Raw genomic sequence first — 20,338 nt, 5'->3', positions numbered from 1 at the left:
TTGTTGTTGTGGTCTTCAGTCCTGAGACTGGTTTGATGCAGCTCTCCATGCTACTCTATCCTGTGCAAGCTTCTTCATCTCCCAGTACCTACTGCAACCCACATCCTTCTGAATCTGCTTAGTGTATTCATCTCTTGGTCTCCCTCTACGATTTTTACCCTCCACGCTGCCCTCCAATGCTAAATTTGTGATCCCTTGTTGCCTCAAAACATGTCCTACCAACCGATCCCTTCTTCTAGTCAAGTTGTGCCACAAACTTCTCTTCTCCCCAATCCTATTCAATACCTCCTCATTAGTTACATGATCTACCCACCTTATCTTCAGCATTCTTCTGTAGCACCACATTTCGAAAGCTTCTATTCTCTTCTTGTCCAAACTATTTACCGTCCATGTTTCACTTCCATACATGGCTCCACTCCATACAAATACTTTCAATACTTTCAGAAACGACTTCCTGACACTTAAATCTGTACTCGATGTTAACAAATTTCTCTTTTTCAGAAACGATTTCCTTGCCATTGCCAGTCTACATTTTATATCCTCTCTACTTCGACCATCATTAGTTATTTTACTCCCTAAATAGCAAAACTCCTTTACTACTTTAAGTGTCTCATTTCCTAATCTAATCCCCTCAGCATCACCCGATTTAATTTGACTACATTCCATTATCCTCGTTTTGCTTTTGTTGATGTTCATCTTATATCCTCCTTTCAAGACACTGTCCATTCCGTTCAACTGCTCTTCCAAGTCCTTTGCTGTCTCTGACACAATTACAATGTCATCGGCGAACTTCAAAGTTTTTACATCTTCTCCATGAATTTTAATACCTACTCCGAATTTTTCTTTTGTTTCCTTTACTCCTTGCTCAATATACAGATTGAATAACATCAGGGAGAGGCTACAACTCTGTCTCACTCCCTTCCCAACCACTGCTTCCCTTTCATGTCCCTCAACTCTTATAACTGCCATCTGGTTTCTGTACAAATTGTAAATAGCCTTTCGCTCCCTATATTTTACCCCTGCCACCTTCAGAATTTGAAAGAGAGTATTCCAGTTAATGTTGTCAAAAGCTTTCTCTAAGTCTACAAATGCTAGAAACGTAGGTTTGCTTTTTCTTAATCTTTCTTCTAAGATAAGTCGTAAGGTTAGTATTGCCTCACGTGTTCCAACATTTCTACGGAATCCAAACTGATCTTCCCCGAGGTCCGCTTCTACCAGTTTTTCCATTCGTCTGTAAAGAATTAGCGTTAGTATTTTGCAGCTGTGACTTATTAAACTGATAGTTCGGTAATTTTCACATCTGTCAACGCCTGCTTTCTTTGGGATTGGAATTATTATATTCTTCTTGAAGTCTGAGGGTATTTCGCTTGTCTCATACATCTTGCTCACCTGATGGTAGAGTTTTGTCAGGACTGGCTCTCCCAAGGCCATCAGTAGTTCTAATGGAATGTTGTCTACTCCCGGGGCCTTGTTTCGACTCAGGTCTTTCAGTGCTCTGTCAAACTCTTCACGTAGTATCTTATCTCCCATTTCATCTTCATCTACATCCTCTTCCATTTCCATAATATTGTCCTCAAGTACATCGCCCTTGTACAAACCCTCTATATACTCCTTCCACCTTTCTGCCTTCCCTTCTTTGCTTAGAACTGGGTTGCCATCTGAACTCTTGATATTCATACAAGTGGTTCTCTTCTCTCCAAAGGTCTCTTTAATTTTCCTGTAGGCAGTATCTATCTTATCCCTAGTGAGACAAGCCTCTACATCCTTACATTTTTCCTCTAGCCATCCCTGCTTAGCCATTTTGCACTTCCTGTCGATCTCATTTTTGAGACGTTTGTATTCCTTTTTGCCTGCTTCATTTACTGCATTTTTATATTTTCTCCTTTCATCAATTAAATTTAAAATTTCTTCTGTTACCCAAGGATTTCTATTAGCCCTTGTCGTTTTACCTACTTGATCCTCTGCTGCCTTCACTACTTCATCCCTCAGAGCTACCCATTCTTCTTCTACTGTATTTCTTTCCCCCATTCCTGTCAATTGTTCCCTTACGCTCTCTCTGAAACTCTCTACAACCTCTGGTTCTTTCAGTTTATCCAGGTCCCATCTCCTTAAATTCCCACCTTTTTGCAGTTTCTTCAGTTTCAATCTGCAGTTCATAACCAATAGATTGTGGTCAGAATCCACATCTGCCCCTGGAAATGTCTTACAATTTAAAACCTGGTTCCTAAATCTCTGTCTTACCATTATATAATCTATCTGATACCTTTTAGTATCTCCAGGATTCTTCCAGGAATACAAACTTCTTTTATGATTCTTGAACCAAGTGTTAGCTATGATTAAGTTATGCTCTGTGCAAAATTCTGCAAGGCGGCTTCCTCTTTCATTTCTTCCCCCCTATCCATATTCACCTACTACGTTTCCTTCTCTCCCTTTTCCTACTGACGAATTCCAGTCACCCATGACTATTAAGCTTTCGTCTCCCTTCACTACCTGAATAATTTCTTTTATCTCGTCATACATTTCATCAATTTCTTCATCATCTGCAGAGCTAGTTGGCATATAAACTTGTACTACTGTAGTAGGCATGGGCTTTGTGTCTATCTTGGCCACAATAATGTGTTCACTATGCTGTTTGTAGTAGCTAACCCGCACTCCTATTTTTTTATTCATTATTAAACCTACTCCTGCATTACCCCTATTTGATTTTGTATTTATAACCCTGTAATCACCTGACCAAAAGTCTTGTTCCTCCTGCCACCGAACTTCACTAATTCCCACTATATCTAACTTTAACCTATCCATTTCCCTTTTTAAATTTTATAACCTACCTGCCCGATTAAGGGATCTGACATTCCACGCTCCGATCCGTAGAATGCCAGTTTTCTTTCTCCTGATAACGACGTCCTCTTGAGTTGTCCCCGCCCGGAGATCCGATTGGGGGACAATTTTACCTCCGGAATATTTTACCCAAGAGGACGCCATCATCATTTAATCATACAGTAAATCTGCATGTCCTCGGGAAAAATTACGGCTGTAGTTTCCCCTTGCTTTCAGCCGTTCGCAGTACCAGCACAGCAAGGCCGTTTTGGTTAATGTTACAAGGCCAGATCAGTCAATCATCCAGACTGTTGTCCCTGCAACTACTGAAAAGGCTGCTGCCCCTCTTCAGGAACCACATGTTTGTCTGGCCTCTCAACAGATACCCCTCCGTTGTGGTTGCACCTACGGTACGGCCATCTGTATCGCTGAGGCACGCAAGCCTCCCCACCAACGGCAAGGTCCATGGTTCATGGGGGAAGGAATGAAGCTGAGGGGTGATAAATTACTAAAGATTTTTAGGGAGATGTCTCTAGGAGACTGGGCCGCTTTTACTAGTGTGTGTCTTGGAATATCAATTTTCATTTTGCTTCTAGTGTTGTGGTAGTGAATGTCTTCTCTTATACAAAATTCTTTTATATTCAGTTTAATGTATGACGACGAGACGTACGTATACAGGTTGACAACAGTGATTTTTCTGAATAGTGTGGGCCAGCCTGTCGCTTTGCTTATTTGACTTTTTCTTTCATTTTCAATATAGAGTGTCCTCGTAGCAACAGCCTGTACAAATTATGAGACTGGAACAGTCCAAAATGTGCGAAGCTTAGGTACAATTAGTAGAAACGTTTTGGCAGAATGTCACTGTGTGACCAGCTGGCGTCGTGTAGGTGCACAGGTTCCTGGGTGCACACATGGTCATGTTTGTGTTTTGTGTGTGTATTTGTACTTGCGAGCAAACATCCCAACGATGTTTGGGCTTGGCTCAAATCCGTCTAGGGGCTGAACCACACGTGTCACATTACACACCCTAAATTAGATACTTGTGTCCCTTTGGTTAAATTGTCTGGCTGATGGCAAGTGAGACGGCTGACAGATAGGCTCATTAGAAGGAAGAAGAGAGAATATGGTAATAATCTATTGGTGGCAGTTGAGGAATCAAAGAAAACACCACACTACTTTTTCAAGGCAACTGTAAACAGCTAACTTTAATCCTAACAGATGAAGAAGGGAATGTGGTACCTCCTGTGGAGCAAGCAAATCAGTTTGGAAAGCATTTCAGGAAACTGCTAAATGTAGAAACTCCAGAAGGAAGTATTAACAAGAGTGGGAGTGAAATACAGAGGAAGAGGAAGTACCTGAACATTCATGGGAGAGATAAGAACAACTGTAGAGTCACTTAAAAACAATGAAGCACCAAGTGGTAGTGGTATTAGTGCAGAACTGGTTTGAAATGGAGGGAAAGTTTTATTGGAGACGCTAAGTCAGCTTACCGTCAAAATCTGGTCTTCAGAGGAGATCCTGGTTGAGTGGAAGAGAGCAATTGTACACCCAATTTTTAAAAAAGATGCCACAAAAGTAGACAATTATCAAGGAATCTCACTACTTGAGAAAGGTTATAAAGTCTTAACCTCCCTGTTACTTAGTCACCAGAAACCTGCTCTACAAGAGATCATAGGATCATATCAAGGTGGATTCACGGCAGGATGCTCAACCGTAGATCACATCTTTACACTACGACAGCTAATGGAAAAGTACTATGAATTTGATAGAGAAATACACCTCATATTTACAGATTTCTGACAGGCCTATGGCAGCATTAATCGGACAGTATTGTGGAGGATAATGCAGGAGTTGGGCATCGCAAGAAAATACATGAAAGTGATTGAAGCAGGTAGTAACTCTGCCTTCCGCATGGAACACGCCTATCTCACTACTGACTACTAGTGTTAGACACATATGGTTGCTGTCAACAAGTATGAGCCTGAAGATGATGATGTAACAACATCGAAACTAGTTGCCAATAAAACCAACACCTTAATACAGCTGGAGGAATTTCATCATTTTTTAACATAAATATGTGATCATCTCACACCGACAGGTTTTCCCTACCACTATCAATATACAGGGTGTTACAAAAAGGTACAGCCAAACTTTCAGGAAACATTCCTCACACACAAATAGATAAAAGATGTTATGTGGACATGTGTCCGGAAACGCTTAATTTCCATGTTAGAGCTCATTTTAGTTTTGTCAGTATGTACTGTACTTCCTCATTTCACTGCCAGTTGGCCCAATTGAAGGAAGGTAATGTTGACTTCGGTGCTTGTGTTGACATGCGACTCATTGCTCTACAGTACTAGCATCAAGCACATCAGTACGTAGCATCAACAGGCTAGTGTTCATCACAAACGTGGTTTTGCAGTCAGTGCAATGTTTACAAATGTGGATTTGGCAGATGCTCATTTGATGTATGGATTAGCACGGGGCAATAGCCGTGGCGCGGTACGTTTGTATCAAGACAGATTTACAGAACGAAGGTGTTCCGACAGGAAGACGTTCGAGGCAATTGATCGGCGTCTTAGGGAGCACGGACCATTCCAGCCTATGACTCGTGACTGGGGAAGACCTAGAACGACGAGGACACCTGCAATGTATGAGGCAATTCTTCATGCAGTTGACGATAACCCTAATGTCAGCGTCAGAGAAGTTGCTGCTGTACAAGGTAACATTGACCACGTCACTGTATGGAGAGTGCTACGGGAGAACCAGTTGTTTCCGTACCATGTACAGCGTGTGCAGGCACTATCAGCAGCTGATTGGCCTCCACGGGTACACTTCTGTGAATGGTTCATCCAACAATGTGTCAATCCTCATTTCAGTGCAAATGTCCTCTTTACGGATGAGGCTTCATTCCAACGTGATCAAATTGTAAATTTTCACAATCAACATGTGTGGGCTGACGAGAATCCGCACGCAATTGTGCAATCACGTCATCAACACAGATTTTCTGTGAACGTTTGGGCAGGCATTGTTGGTGATGTTTCGATTGGGTCCCATGTTCTTCCACCTACGCTCAATGGAGCACGTTATCATGATTTCATATGGGATACTCTACCTGTGATGCTAGAACATGTGACTTTACAAGTACGACACAACATGTGGTTCATGCACGATGGAGCTCCTGCACATTTCAGTCGAAGTGTTCATACGCTTCTCAACAACAGATTCGGTGACCGATGGATTGGTAGAGGCGGACCAATTCCATGGCCTCCACGCTCTCCTGACCTCAACCCTTTTGACTTTCATTTATGGGGGCATTTGAAAGCTCTTGTCTACGCAACCCCGGTACCAAATGTAGAGACTCTTTGTGCTCGTATTGTGGACGGCTGTGATACAATACGCCATTCTCCAGGGCTGCATCAGTGCATCAGGGATTCCATGCGATGGAGGGTGGATGCATGTATCCTCGCTAATGGAGGACATTTTGAACATTTCCTGTAACAAAGTGTTTGAAATCACGCTGGTACATTCTGTTGCTGTGTGTTTCCATTCCATGATTAATGTGATTTGAAGAGAAGTAATAAAATTAGCTCTAACATGGAAAGTAAGCTTTTCCGGACACATGTGCACATAACATATTTTTTTTCTTTGTGTGTGAGGAATGTTTCCTGAAAGTTTGGCCGTACCTTTTTGTAACACCCTGTAGATGGACACAAGTTTGAATGGGTAGAGAAATTTAAGTACCTGGGATTGATTCTGTCTAATAAAGGCGAGGTTGAGAAAGAGATTCAACAGAGAATAATTAATGCTAATCGTGCCTTCTTTAGTCTCAATAACTTATTCAAGTCACGCTTGGTCTCACAAAACAGCAAGAGCAGTGACACTGGTAAAACCAGTTCTGTTATATGACTGCAAGACATGGGCAACTTCACAAACACTTGAAGAGCGCATTTGCACATTTGAAAGGAAAGTTCTCAGAAATATCTATGGACCTACATTCAACAGAGAAAATGGACAATGGGAATGAAGGCAAAAAGAGGACTTGTACCAACGTTTTGGGAAAGCTGACACTGGTAGGACCATCAGAGGATAACGACTCCAGTGGTTGGGACATGTCTTAAGAGCTGGAGGATCTATCCCCAATCGAGTGTTCAATTCCCAGCTGATTGGAAGACGTCCAAGAGGTCATCCAAGGACTAGGAGGAAATATGGGGTGATGAGGACGTTGCAGAAGGTAGAACCAACAACATCCCTGGAAGAAGCAATGGACAGAAGAAAGTGGAATGACATCTACCAGAGTTACCTGCAACTGTGATCAGCACAATGCTCCTTCCTGTGTCACTGATTGTGTAATTGATCTTTGTATAGTGTGTTATTCTGGTTTGTAATATTTCATTCGCTTTCTGTCATGGGCCTTTATGGCCTGTTGTGTACAATAAATGATGATGATGATGATAAGTTTGCGAAATTGTAAGAAACATACAAAGTGAATATAACATATAATAACAGTAATAATAATATTGGGAACAAAATTAACGGCCCATAAATGATTTAGGCCACTCAGTTGCAATATGGTTTGAATAATGTTTATTCAGAAAACAAACTAACAGTGAAAGTGGTTGTATTTAGAGTTACTGTTACACTCGAGCACATATCCATTTGACACAGTTGTTTCATTCACAATCTCATAGCGAAATACAAGTTCAATACTCCCATCTCATTATCTACGCAAAAAGTTAGAGCTCTCACCAGATGTGCGGCTGCTCACTGCTCAGAGTCTAAGTCCCCCGATACCACACAATGTGAAATTTTCTAAGTTGTTTCATTTCCTAGCTACCTAAAGACCAACTGTCCACTTTCGCATCTCAGTCCGAACTGTCCCTCTGCCCGTCTCCGGCTGTATCTCCCGCATGCCGAACATTGATGCTTAACTGACTAGTGCAGTTCCCTTCCCTGAAGCCGTCCATCTAATTGGCTACAGCTTATTCTACATTATTTTACATTTTAACGTATTTAAATAATCAAAGTTTGACCACTTTCACATTCTAAATAAAGCAACAATAATATCTATTACATAATAAATGTTAAATTCTTTTACATAAAACCAATACAATTTCCTTCTTAGCTTCGAATTTCAAGGCCAGTAGCCTTACACCAATGTGCTTTCTGATAAATAAATAAAGAACAAAAGTAACTATTATGCATTAAACTTTACAATAAATATTCTATTACCTAACGATTCAATAAGGTGTCATGTGTCATTGTTCATGTGGAGGAAATGATGGTCTGATGCTTAACTGAAAATACTGATAATTTAAATTTTCTATATCTTTTAAACAAATAAAGTTACAGAGTTCATATTTACATTTGCCATTTTAATTCTGCCCTCTGATGTGAAATGTCGATCATTAAGATCGACCAAAGCGTTCAGATTTTACCATTCAGGTCTTTGTTACAAAACTTGTTAAATTCACTTTAACAGTAAATCCTAAACTATTATAGATATAATCAGTATTCATGATTTATTGGGATCACCTTGAAAATTTAAGAAAGATAGTTGATTAAAATTGCAGTAGCTTCATTCCCTGAATTACTACAGACGTTTTAAATAGTTTTCATAAATGTTTCCCTTTATGGCCGAGCTAAGGTCCACCATATTTAACACTGCTACACCTCGCTGGTCACAAGCAGCTCCTACGGGGTTTCCCTACGATGTAGGTTCTCGTTTGTCTCACTCGCCACTACAGCGCTTAGGCCTGATCGGCCTGGCCTCATTCAGCACAGCAGACACCTGTGGACTTAAAAATGGTTCAAATGGCTCCGAGCACTACGGGACTTAACATCGGAGGTCATCACTCCCCTAGAACGTAGAACTACTTAAACCTAACTAACCTAATGACATCACGCACATCTGTGCCCGAGGCAGGATTCGAACCTGCGACCGTAGCGGTCACGCAGTTCCGGACCGAAGCGCCTAGAACTGCTCGGCCACCGTGGCCGACAGCTGTGGACTTCCTCGATCTTGTGGCGAATCTGCACTCTTTGTGGCACACGGTCCTGGATGACAGGGTTCGTTTCACAATTCCTGAAAGGCTGTCTCTTTCAGCCATATACTTAAATGAGAGCGAAATGCTCGTTAACTCACATATTCCAGCCCGAGAAAGGACTCATTCCAAAAGCTAGCGAGTTTTCTTTCTTTATTGTGTTTGCCTGTCAGTTACTTAGTCTTATGTAACATATTCAGAAATATCTGGGTACCAGTATCTCAGTTCCTACTTTCGTACGTTACCCTTGAAGTTCTTTTGCAAGTAAAACTGACGTCTTTTCTCTACGTCAGTTAGGAGTCTTTACAAAATCCTGTGGTTTATAATGCTAGAACAGTATTTTTTTTTCTCCTTCAGTAAGTTACTTATTTTCTACATCTTTGACAGTCCAAACAGTGGACAGTGGGTCTTATCTGTGTTACACAAACATTTACTGAAAGAGAACAATTACTGCAATGTCAAATGATTCTGTAGGTATTTGTTTTACTACTGATGTCTCTTGATGGGTGTAATTATTGTTGCATCATCTGCATAGCAGATCACAGAATGGGCTACACAAAGTGACAAATCATTAATTGCAATTTTGAAAAAGGATGGTCAAACAACTGATCTCTGTGTTAACAATTTTCAACAGAGAACTCTCATCACCTGACCTACGTGTATTGTTTTCTGTTGTTTGAGTATGAAGCAATTACTTTTATTGACATATTATGTACTCCGTAAAACTCGGGCTTCTTAAGCAATATTCCGTAAGAAATACAATCGAAAGATTATTTGGGTCACATAAAACAAGTGAGACTATATTTTCAAAAGTTGTGTTTATTTGATTTATGATGCTAGAACAGTATTTTTTTCTCCTTCAGTAAGTGAACTGACTCTTTAAAAACAGGCTACATTTATTGAAATAATAATTGAGTTGTTTGCAGATGAGCGTCTTAATTGTTTTGGAAATTATTGGAACTATCGAGATTGCTCAATAATTTTGAGGGAGATTTTTATTGTCTCACCCGTTTTATAAGTTGGAATAATTTTTGAAATTTTATGTGTTTCAGGAATAATTCAAAACTCTAGACATTTGTTAAAAATGCATGCTAAAGCCAAATGTATAAATGTATTATTTTCTTGATAATGCAGTTATATAGCCAGTATTGATCCATATTTATAGCCAGTAATTATACATAGTTTTAGAAATGGATAAATTTTGACTTGGACATGATTGTATTCTATTGAAAAAAATGTTTGACTCACAGAAGTGACAATCATGTTGATTCTGTTTGTAATATCTTTCACTGAAGACACAGAGAAGGAATTTAGTTTGTTTGGTGGCGTTTTTATTGTATCTGTCTTCCTATAAATTTACTACTCACCTTTTGATAACTGTTTGATGACGGTTTACTCACTTATTTCACCACGGGGATCAGCCGGAGTTCTACTCCACGGAGTTGATATATCCATTGCGAGACTTTTTCGTTTTAAGTTTATGAATAGACTGTTTGTCTCAAAGTAATCTGCTATATTTTTTAATGTTTTCTTTCAATATTTGGTTTGTTTTACCTGTTATTAACATGCTACAAGTCTGTATATTTTACTGTTACTGTTATTTATGCTATTTTATTTTTTATTTAGTTATTCATCCAGGGATGATCTCACAGTGATGCAGGATTTGTCCTTGTAATACAGTGAAAATAAATGGTAAAATATACATCAACACAGATGCATGTTATGAGGATAGGATAGTCAGTTGACTGTGACCTTGCCGAAAGAACCATCCCAGCATTTGCCTGAAATGATTAAGGAAAACCTGAAACAGGATGGTTGGAGAGACAAAACTCCATCATCCTCAATATAAAGTCAGTGTCTTAACAAATTCCCTGCCTCATTTGGTTGGTCTCTGTTGTGCAACGTTGTTTTCATCAGACAAAATTTCCACCAAATACAATATAAAACATAGTTTTACGCCACTGCGCTGCGCACTCTGTGGACACAAACTACTCAGATAGAGTACCGAACCTTGCTACAACCTCTTTCTCAATATGAGACCAGCTAATTTGTGCAGCCTTAGATGCTTATGCTAACAGTTATCCTGAGCTATAGGTCCTTACCCTATTTGCTGGTATAGGTCATAAAATTGGGTTTAAATTTGAACTTTATTCTGTTTCACAACAAATAAAGTGACTCACATATGACACCTTAGTGTGCTGTTGTTGTTGTTGTTGTTGTTGTTGTGGTGGTGGTGGTCTTCAGTCCTGAGACTGGTTTGATGCAGCTCTCCATGCTACCCTATCCTGTGCAAGCTTCTTCATCTCCCAGTACCTACTGCAACCTACATCCTTCTGAATCTGCTTAGTGTATTCATCTCTTGGTCTCCCTCTACTATTTTTACCCTCCATGTTGCCCTCCAGTACTAAATTGGTGATCCCTTGATGCCTCAGAACATGGCCTACCAACCGATCCCTTCTTCTAGTCAAGTTGTGCCACATCCTCCTCTTCTTCCCAATTCTATTCAATACCTCGTCATTAGTTATGTGTTCTACCCATCTAATCCTCAGCATTCTTCTGAAGCACCACATTTCGAAAGCTTCTATTCTCTTCTTGTCTAAACTATTTATCGTCCATGCTTCACTTCCATACATGGCTACACTCCATACAAATACTTTCAGGAACAACTTCCTGACACTTAAATCAATACTCGATGTTAACAAATTTCTCTTCTTCAGAAACGCTTTCCTTCCATTGCCAGTCTACATTTTATATCCTCTCTACTTCGACCATCATCAGTTATTTTGCTCCCCAAATAGCAAAACTCCTTTACTACTTTAAGTGTCTCATTTCCTAATCTAATCCCCTCAGCATCACCCGATTTAATTTGACTACATTCCATTATCCTCGTTTTGCTTTTGTTGATGTTCATCTTATATCCTCCTATCAAGACACTGTCCATTCCGTTCAACTGCTCTTCCAAGTCCTTTGCTGTCTCTGACAGAATTACAATGTCATCGGCGAACCTCAAGGTTTTTACTTCTTCTCCATGAATTTTAATACCTACTCCGAATTTTTCTTTTGTTTCCTTTACTGCTTGCTCAATATACAGATTGAATAACATCAGGGAGAGGCTACAACCCTGTCTCACTCCTTTCCCAACCACTGCTTCCCTTTCATGCCCCTCGACTCTTATAACTGCCATCTGGTTTCTGTACAAATTGTAAATAGCCTTTTGCTCCCTGTATTTTACCCCTGCCACCTTCAGAATTTGAAAGAGAGTATTCCAGTTAACGTTGTCAAAAGCTTTCTCTAAGTCTACAAATGCTAGAAACGTAGGTTTGCCTTTTCTTAATCTTTCTTCTAAGATAAGTCGTAAGGTTAGTATTACCTCACGTGTTCCAACATTTCTACGGAATCCAAACTGATCTTCCCCGAGGTCCGCTTCTACCAGTTTTTCCATTCGTCTGTAAAGAATTAGCGTTAGTATTTTGCAGCTGTGACTTATTAAACTGATAGTTCGGTAATTTTCACATCTGTCAACACCTGCTTTCTTTGGGATTGGAATGATTATATTCTTCTTGAAGTCTGCGGGTATTTCGCCTGTCTCATACATCTTTCTCACTAGATGGTAGAGTTTTGTTAGGCCTGGCTCTCCCAAGGCTGTCAGGAGTTCTAATGGAATGTTGTCTACTCCCGGGGCCTTGTTTCGACTTAGGTCTTTCAGTTCTCTGTCAAACTCTTCACGCAGTATCATATCTCCCATTTCATCTTCATCTACATCCTCTTTCATGTCCTCAAGTACATCGCCCTTGTATAGACCCTCTATGTACTCTTTCCACCTTTCTGCTTTCTCTTATTTGCTTAGAACTGGGTTTCCATCTGAGCTCTTGATATTCATAAAGTGGTTCTCTTTTCTCCAAAGGTCTCTTTAATTTTCCTGCAGGCAGTATCTATCTTACTCCTAGTGAGATATGCCTCTACATCCTTACATTTGTCCTCTAGCCATCCATGCTTAGCTATTTTGCAGTTTCTGTCGATCTTATTTTTGAGACATTTGTATTCCTTTTTGCTGCTTCATTTACTGCATTTTTGTATTTTATCCTTTCATCAATTAAATTCAGTATATCTTCTGTTACCCAAGGATTTGTACTAGCTGTCATCTTTTTACAAACTTGATCCTCTGCTACCTTCACTATTTCATCTCTCAAAGCTACCCATTCTTCTTCTACTATATTTCTTTCCACCATTCTTGTCAATCGTTCCCTAATGCTCTCCCTGACCCATACGTCTTCTATTATATTTCTTGCCACCATTCTTGTCAATTGTTCCCTAATGTTCTCCCTGAAACTCTCTACAACCTCTGGTTCTTTCAGTTTATCCAGGTCCCATCTCCTCAAATTCCCACCTTTTTGCAGTTTCTTCAGTTTTAATCTACAGTTCATAACCAATAGATTGTGGTCAAAGTCCACACCTGCCCATGGAAATGTCTTACAATTTAACACCTGGTTCCTAAATCTCTGTCTTACCATTATATAATCTATCTGAAACCTTCTAGTATCTCCAGGCTTCTTCCATGTATACAACCTTCTTTGTTAGCTATGATTAAGTTATGCTCTGTGCAAAATTCTACCAGGCGGCTTCCTCTTTCATTCCTTACTCCCATTCCATATTCACCTACTACGTTTCCTTCTCTTCCTTTTCCTACTGTCAAATTCCAGTCCCCCATGACTATTAAATTTTCATCTCCTTTCACTGTTTGAATAATTTCTTTTGTCTCATCATATATTTCATCAATCTCTTCACCATCTGCAGAGCTAGTTGGCATATAAACTTGTACCACTGTGGTAGGCATGGGCTTCGTATCTATCTTGGCCACAATAATGAGTTCACTATACTGGGCTTACCCTCATTCCTATTCATTATTAAACCTACTTCTGCATACCCCTATTTGATTTTGAATTTATAACCTGACCAGAAGTCTTGTTCCTCCTGCCACCGAACTTCAATAATTCCCACTACATCTAACTTTAACCTATCCATTTCCCTTTTTAAATTTTCTAACCTACCTGCCCGATTAAGGGATCTGACATTCCACACTCCGATCCATAGAATGCCAGTTTTCTTTCTCCTTGTTTACTAGGTTACTGTAATGTCTTTTGAAAATGTTGTGAGGACCTCGTAACAGGAACACGACAGCTAAAGGAAGGGAGACACACTAGAAATCTGAACAAGTAAGACCTACTTTATTGAAAATGATTGCATCCGTTAAGGGAATGTCAACCACTTTGGAATCTACACCTGGTGTCTTTGCTGATGCTACAGCCTCAGAAGAAACCCCCCCCCCCCCCAGTACACATGGAACATAGACCCAGTGGGCAGATGTCGACATGGGAATGTCATCTTACACTGCAGTGCAGCTACATCCCTTCATACAGTGTCAGATTTATAACCCAACTTAACAAAAATTAACCTGTCACCATAAATCTATCTTGCAGACTTTCTGTAAAGAACTGTTATTGATAGTGATCTTCTTCAGTAAGTTACCCCTACCAGTAATGATTTTATTTTTGCGGGTTATACTGTCGTTTTTAACAGGAGTAGTGAAATCTCGTAGCAGAATTTTACCAGTGCTATTGAGGTGTCCTCAAAGAATCTCTTCAAGGTGTTGCTAAAGGCTGGGGGTGAGGACCAACAGTACCCAACTCTATCAAAGAAGGAATAGTAGTTCTTCTCGTGAAAACTGGCTGTGCTTAAAGCAGGTGTCAGAACCGTTATGCGTGCAGTCAAGAGTCGTACAGTATCACTCTTCGAGAACACTGTAGGGAGCTACCAATGTTGTGCTGTCCCTTGAAGAAGCATTGAGTATGGGACATGATATGCTCCACAGCAGAGGTCGAACATGAAGGAGCAATTGTGTTTTTAGAATTTTTGAATGTGTTTGACTATTCGAGCCATGTGTTTTTAATAGAAGTGATGAAGAGGATGGGATACGGAATTCATATCACAACAATTCTTTGTGGATTATTATCAACTGTTTCCTCTCGGAGTTTAATTAATAATCCTCTCACAGAACCGTAACACATCTATCTGCCGAGGATGCACACTGTGCTGTGTCTCATTGAAGGCAGAAGTTGAGGATTAGAAGTTCAGAATCCGTGAATCTGCTTCACAGCAGAGGCAGATGACATCTCCGTTGTCTTTCTAACAAGACCGTTCTTCCATTAAAGACATACTTAAAATCTACAGGAAGTTGTCTGGCGCTCAAAATGACGGCAGGAAAATGACTGTACTTACCCGTAGCGGGAGCTTTGCTGAAGTACCTCAAGTGACACAAGTCGAGCAGCAGACCTCGCACCGTTCTCTGGACGTCTACTGGAAGGCCACACCTGGCTGCATGAAAACTAAGAACTGGGCAGACCTCCTGAACCACATCAGGGCCATTCTGAATCTGCTCTCCGACAGGCACCTGAACTTCCTGCAAAAGCCACAAATGATTCACACATTTGTCACAAACAGATTGTACTGCGCGGCCCGAGTACTGTCTCTCCCTGAAACTTTGGCAGCATCTGATCAACTGGTTTCTTCTTCACGGTAACATCCCTAAAGCGCAGGTCGTGGCACTCGCCCTACATCCCTTGCAGGGTGGCCTCGGGCTCACCAGTGTTTGACACAAGTGCACGTGACACACTCCTCACCAACCAAATGAGAAAAAAAAGAATGGCATCAGGGCAAACACCTTCTGCATAGTCTTTTTACCATCTCGAGATCGACAAGCCTAGCGTCACCGATACACGTAGCAGTGATTCCACCTGAATACCATTACATCCAGAAGTGCTTTCCAGAATTTACTATGTGTGCACTAGTATATCAAAGAAACCGCAGTTTCTTAACAAAGCAATACACAAAGTCGTCACAAATAACGCACCAGGAAACCCTGTCGAAGAAACGGAACTACAGATGAACTCGACAGTATTGTGGCAAAATATTCACTGATGTTCCTGCCGTCACTGATTCACTCGTGGCGGTATCTGATAGTCGGTGACAAAATCTCTACGAATGATAAACTGCACACAATCCACGCCAGAGTAACAGCTGCTTGCTACAGATGCAGAAACGTCGACTCACTCACGGACACATTTGTTTGCGGACCGGTGCGGGACGTGTGGAGATTTCTCAGCCACCGACTAGCTATCACTGACAGGACAAATGCTTACTGTCTCAACTGATGTGGCCTTACAGCACGTTATACCCTACTACTATACACAATGCAGCTCTGTGGATGATCGAACATACAGCCATCTACATTATTGAGAACCGAGATGTTACATTCTCAGAATATTTCTCATGTATTAAAGAAGAAAATGATGAAATTATGTGAGATGCCAGTCACAGGAAATTATTTGGCAACATGCTGCATATTGTGCATATCACACCTATTACTAGATAATCAACACAATATGAAAGCAAAATCCACAGAAAAGTGTCTTAAATTGTTATACCTCTTTTGTGTAAGTGGTACAGCTGGGTAGAAGGCAGGCAAAGGAAAACTGTCCAAAACAATAACAACTCCTCTGCAATTGTGGAATTTTTTATCTGGGCAGGTCTGTGTGTGTAATCAGCATGCACTAATATTTATTGTTCCCATGTTTTATGCTGAATGCACTTTCTCTACAACTCATTTCTAGACAGTGGCACTTCAGACTATCGCTGCGAGTGGCTGTCGCTCACTTTTCAGTGACTGGTTCCCCACTCTGTGGTAAAAAATGGAGTTCATGTACCTAATTCACAAATTTTACGAGTGCCGGAGAATGCCCAAGTATTTTGTTGTGTACTTAGGTATAAAATGTAAGGAATGTGAGCTGTACCACTGTGATCTACATTCACTGTTTCCCGGAGTTGCGGCTTGATAGGTCATTGGAAGAGTGCCAGACTACTGATACAGAGGTCAGGGACCAGATACCTCATCAGTTGCAGGATTTCACCTGAGGCAGTGTTTGTCGAGAGTAATAGTACCGAGCAGCACTGTGGTTCAGAGTCCACCTTAAACTGTTATCCTCCTACTATAACCGGCTGGACGACTCAGATCAGACGTCAGAGGGAGGCGACAGTGTACCACCTCCGACAGTTCCGTGACAGGGAAAACCATGTGGTGCTCGAGCCAGTCTTTGAGTCGATGGCACTTTTAGCTTAAGATGTATGGCTTTCATTATGTATGCACTCTTATTTGCAGTTCCCACTTTAAACTGACACCATCATCTAAATTGCCATTGTAATGGTTGAATGTAAGGCTGTCAGTCGAAGGGAAAAATGTTGTCTTTCTAAATGTTTTACATTCTTAGTATGCAGTTCTTAATTTGGAGTAAGGAAACAATGTTTGTTATATGAAAGTCTCCATCATGTGCTATGTAAACATAGTTATTTTAAATAGGAGTCAGGACACTTACTTACTTTCTAATTACTTTGTGACTGGCAATCTGCAGCTAAAATGTGTAAGTGGAAAAACAGAAATTTTCCAGTTTCTTATCTAAGACTAAAATTTTCAGGGTTTTGAAATATAAGTAAAGCATGGCAAGTAGCTATTATAAACAGTGCAAGCTATCTGTTATTAACACTTTAGGTACCAGGCCCATAATACTACATTGTCATCAGTATTGGAAAGAATACCGTGCCCATAATATTTTGGGCACAGCATCTTACTGTTAGTGAGGAGTGCCACACCTGTAATATTACGATCATAGCAGTTCTCACTGAGATGTTGTGCCTGAAATATTGTGGGCATGGCACACAAAGTGTTAAAGGTACATAATTGACAGAACCAGTACATTGGAGGTCTATCATTATGTGTGCTTTGACTGATTCCACTCCTCTGAAGTTTCCCTCTTAATCATGAATCTGTGGAATATGTGCCACAAATATGTATAATATAATAATTAGAAGTTTGATGTTTTTCAGTTATTTGTTCATTAGTTACAGACCCGTGCCAACCCAACCCGTGTGGGAAAAACACCAACTGCCGGAGTACGGCGGGCCGCGCAGTCTGCTCTTGCCTGCCGGGTTACCGTGGTTCGCCACTCAGTTCCTGTGAGAAGGGAGAATGTTCAGGTCTGTATGTATAAGAGACGACTCATCATCAGTAGTGTGCAGTGCAAACTGCCTTTCTCAGTGTGGTGTTTCACAACAAGTCACAAGGAATCACGGCATCACTTGTCATGACGGTGTGAGAAGGAAAAGAGTACGAATTTCTCCTTAGAGAGACTGCGATACGGGGGTAGGCGTACCCGTAGTTGTAAAGAATCGATCGTCACTGCGGAAAAAGCTTAAGCACCGACCGTGAAACTCTGTGCCGGTGTCACTCCTATATCTACGTCCACTTCTACACCTGTACTCTGCAAACCATCGTGACATACGTGACAGAGGGTACTTCCCACCGTACCGGTTATAAGGGTTCCTTACTGTTCCATTCGTGCACAGAGTGCAGGAAGAATGATTGTTTGAATGCCTCTGTGCCTGCAGTAATTACACCTAATCTTATCTTCACGATCTGTATGTGAGCGATGTGTAGGGCATTGTAGTATATTCCTAGAGTCATAGTTTAAAGCTGGTTTTTGAAACTTGTTTAATAAACTTTCTCAGAATAGTTTAAGTCTTATCTTCAAGAGGCTTTCAGTTCAGTTCTTTCAGTATCTCTGTGATACAAAACCTGTGACTATTTGTGCTGCCCTTCCATGTATACATTCAATATTCCCTGTCGGTCCTATTTCGTACGGATCCCACACTTGTGCAATATTCTAGAACCAGTCACACTGGGTGACTTGTAAGCAATCTCCTTTGTGGCCTGTTTCAGTCCCCCAGTATTCTAACAATAAAGCAAAGTCTACCACCTGCTTTACCCATGACAGAACCTATGTGATCACCCCATTCCATATCCCTACAAAGAGTTACACGCAGATATTTGGTTGAGTTGGCTGATTCCAACAGTGATTCATTGATATTACTAGTGATAGGGTACTACGTTTTTTCTGTTTTGTAAAGTGCAGAATTTTACATTGCTGAACATTTAAAGCAAGTTGCCAGTCATTGCACCACTTTGAAATCTTATTGAAACATGACTAAATATTTATCCAACTTATTTCAGATAGTATTTCTGTTGTGACAGTGCCACGACATTTAAAAGTGCCGCTACGTCAGTACGCGAACTCGGCGATAGAGGCGCTCCGCAGCTCGGCCGAGCGCGGGAGCGCCACCTGGCTATGAACGGCGCCGGCCGCATGTCACGGCACGGGAATCGAATGACAGATACGGAGTTAGTAATATGTAACCCGCTAGTGTTTCTGCTTTTGTATATCCACGCACTTTATTAGTGATTAAAGGTTATAACACTTTTTGGCAACGAGGTCGGATATTTTTTTTCCTGCGTTGTGGAATTGTGTGTTCGTGTCGGGGCAGACATGGAACAGCTTATGCAAGCGCTCATTGACCAACAAACACAGCTGACGGCTGCTATTCAGGCGTTGTTGACGTCGCTTACTCATCGTCTGTCTTCCTCTTCTCCGCCTCCGTTCCCTCCTTACGACGAGGCCGCTGAAGACTGGGAGGATTATGAGAAGCGTTTGCGGCTACACTTCTTGGCTTTCGGCGTTGTCGACGCTCCTATGTGTAAGTCGTTATTTCTATCTTGGATTTCCCCACGGATCTATCAGCTGCTATCTCAGTTAGCCCCTCTGCGGGAACCTGCCTCTCTGTCCTTCCAAGAAATGTATGAATTATTGTCTAACTATTACCGCAAAAACACCCACGTCGTTGCCGCCCGCGTGGCGTTCTACCGGTGTCGTAAACAGCCCCATCAATCTTACCGGTCTTTGGCGGCGGAACTACACGGTCTGAGTAGGAAATGTCAGTTTGTCACGAACACTCATCATGAGTCTTATGCTGATTCAATGGTTCGGGACGCTATTCTACGGCTTGCTCCTGATAAAGAAGTTCGGCAACGTGCCTTACAACTGCCAAACCCGTCGTTGTCGGAAGTTCTCAGCATCGCTCAATCTTTTGAAGTGTCTCACGCTGCTGGTGCGCAAATAGACGCGTGGTGTGATGTGGGCACTGTACATACCGCTTTCGACGCGGACAATTTGCCTGTTTCACAGGGGAACGATGATGTGGCGGCGGTTCACTCGCGTCAACAACGTCACGTTGGGCCACCACGCTCGCAGCGAAAACAGCATCCACAGAAGCAGGTTCGTTCCGCGCTTCCTTCTTGTCCACGTTGTTTCGCACAGCATGACAGGGCTGCGTGTCCAAAACGTTGGGCCACGTGTAATTCATGTAGGAAAAAAGGCCACATTGCTTCTGTGTGTCAGTCCCCTAAAGTTCCTGTCGACGAGGACGAGGCATCGGACATGGATGTTAACTGTGTGCTTTCTCAAACAAATAAGTTGTTTGTTACTGTTCGTGTTCTGGATGAAGACATTCGCATGCAAGTGGACACGGGCTCTGCA

At 41.3% G+C, this 20,338-nt stretch overlaps 1 protein-coding gene across 2 annotated transcripts in view; it reads left to right on the top strand.

Moving 5' to 3' along the window:
• LOC126203623 (neurogenic locus notch homolog protein 1-like) overlaps positions 1–20,338 on the top strand; it is a 167,148-nt gene that overhangs the window by 34,158 nt on the left and 112,652 nt on the right. For both annotated transcript variants that reach the window (XM_049937995.1, XM_049937996.1), the window contains exon 3: positions 17,811–17,945. In XM_049937995.1, coding sequence (XP_049793952.1) covers positions 17,811–17,945 — 135 coding nt within the window. The remainder of the gene's footprint in view (positions 1–17,810; positions 17,946–20,338) is intronic.

This window comes from Schistocerca nitens, chromosome 9 (assembly GCF_023898315.1).
Source record: "Schistocerca nitens isolate TAMUIC-IGC-003100 chromosome 9, iqSchNite1.1, whole genome shotgun sequence".
Lineage (NCBI taxonomy): Eukaryota > Metazoa > Arthropoda > Insecta > Orthoptera > Acrididae > Schistocerca > Schistocerca nitens.
This window is presented reverse-complemented; position numbering and strand designations above follow the sequence as displayed.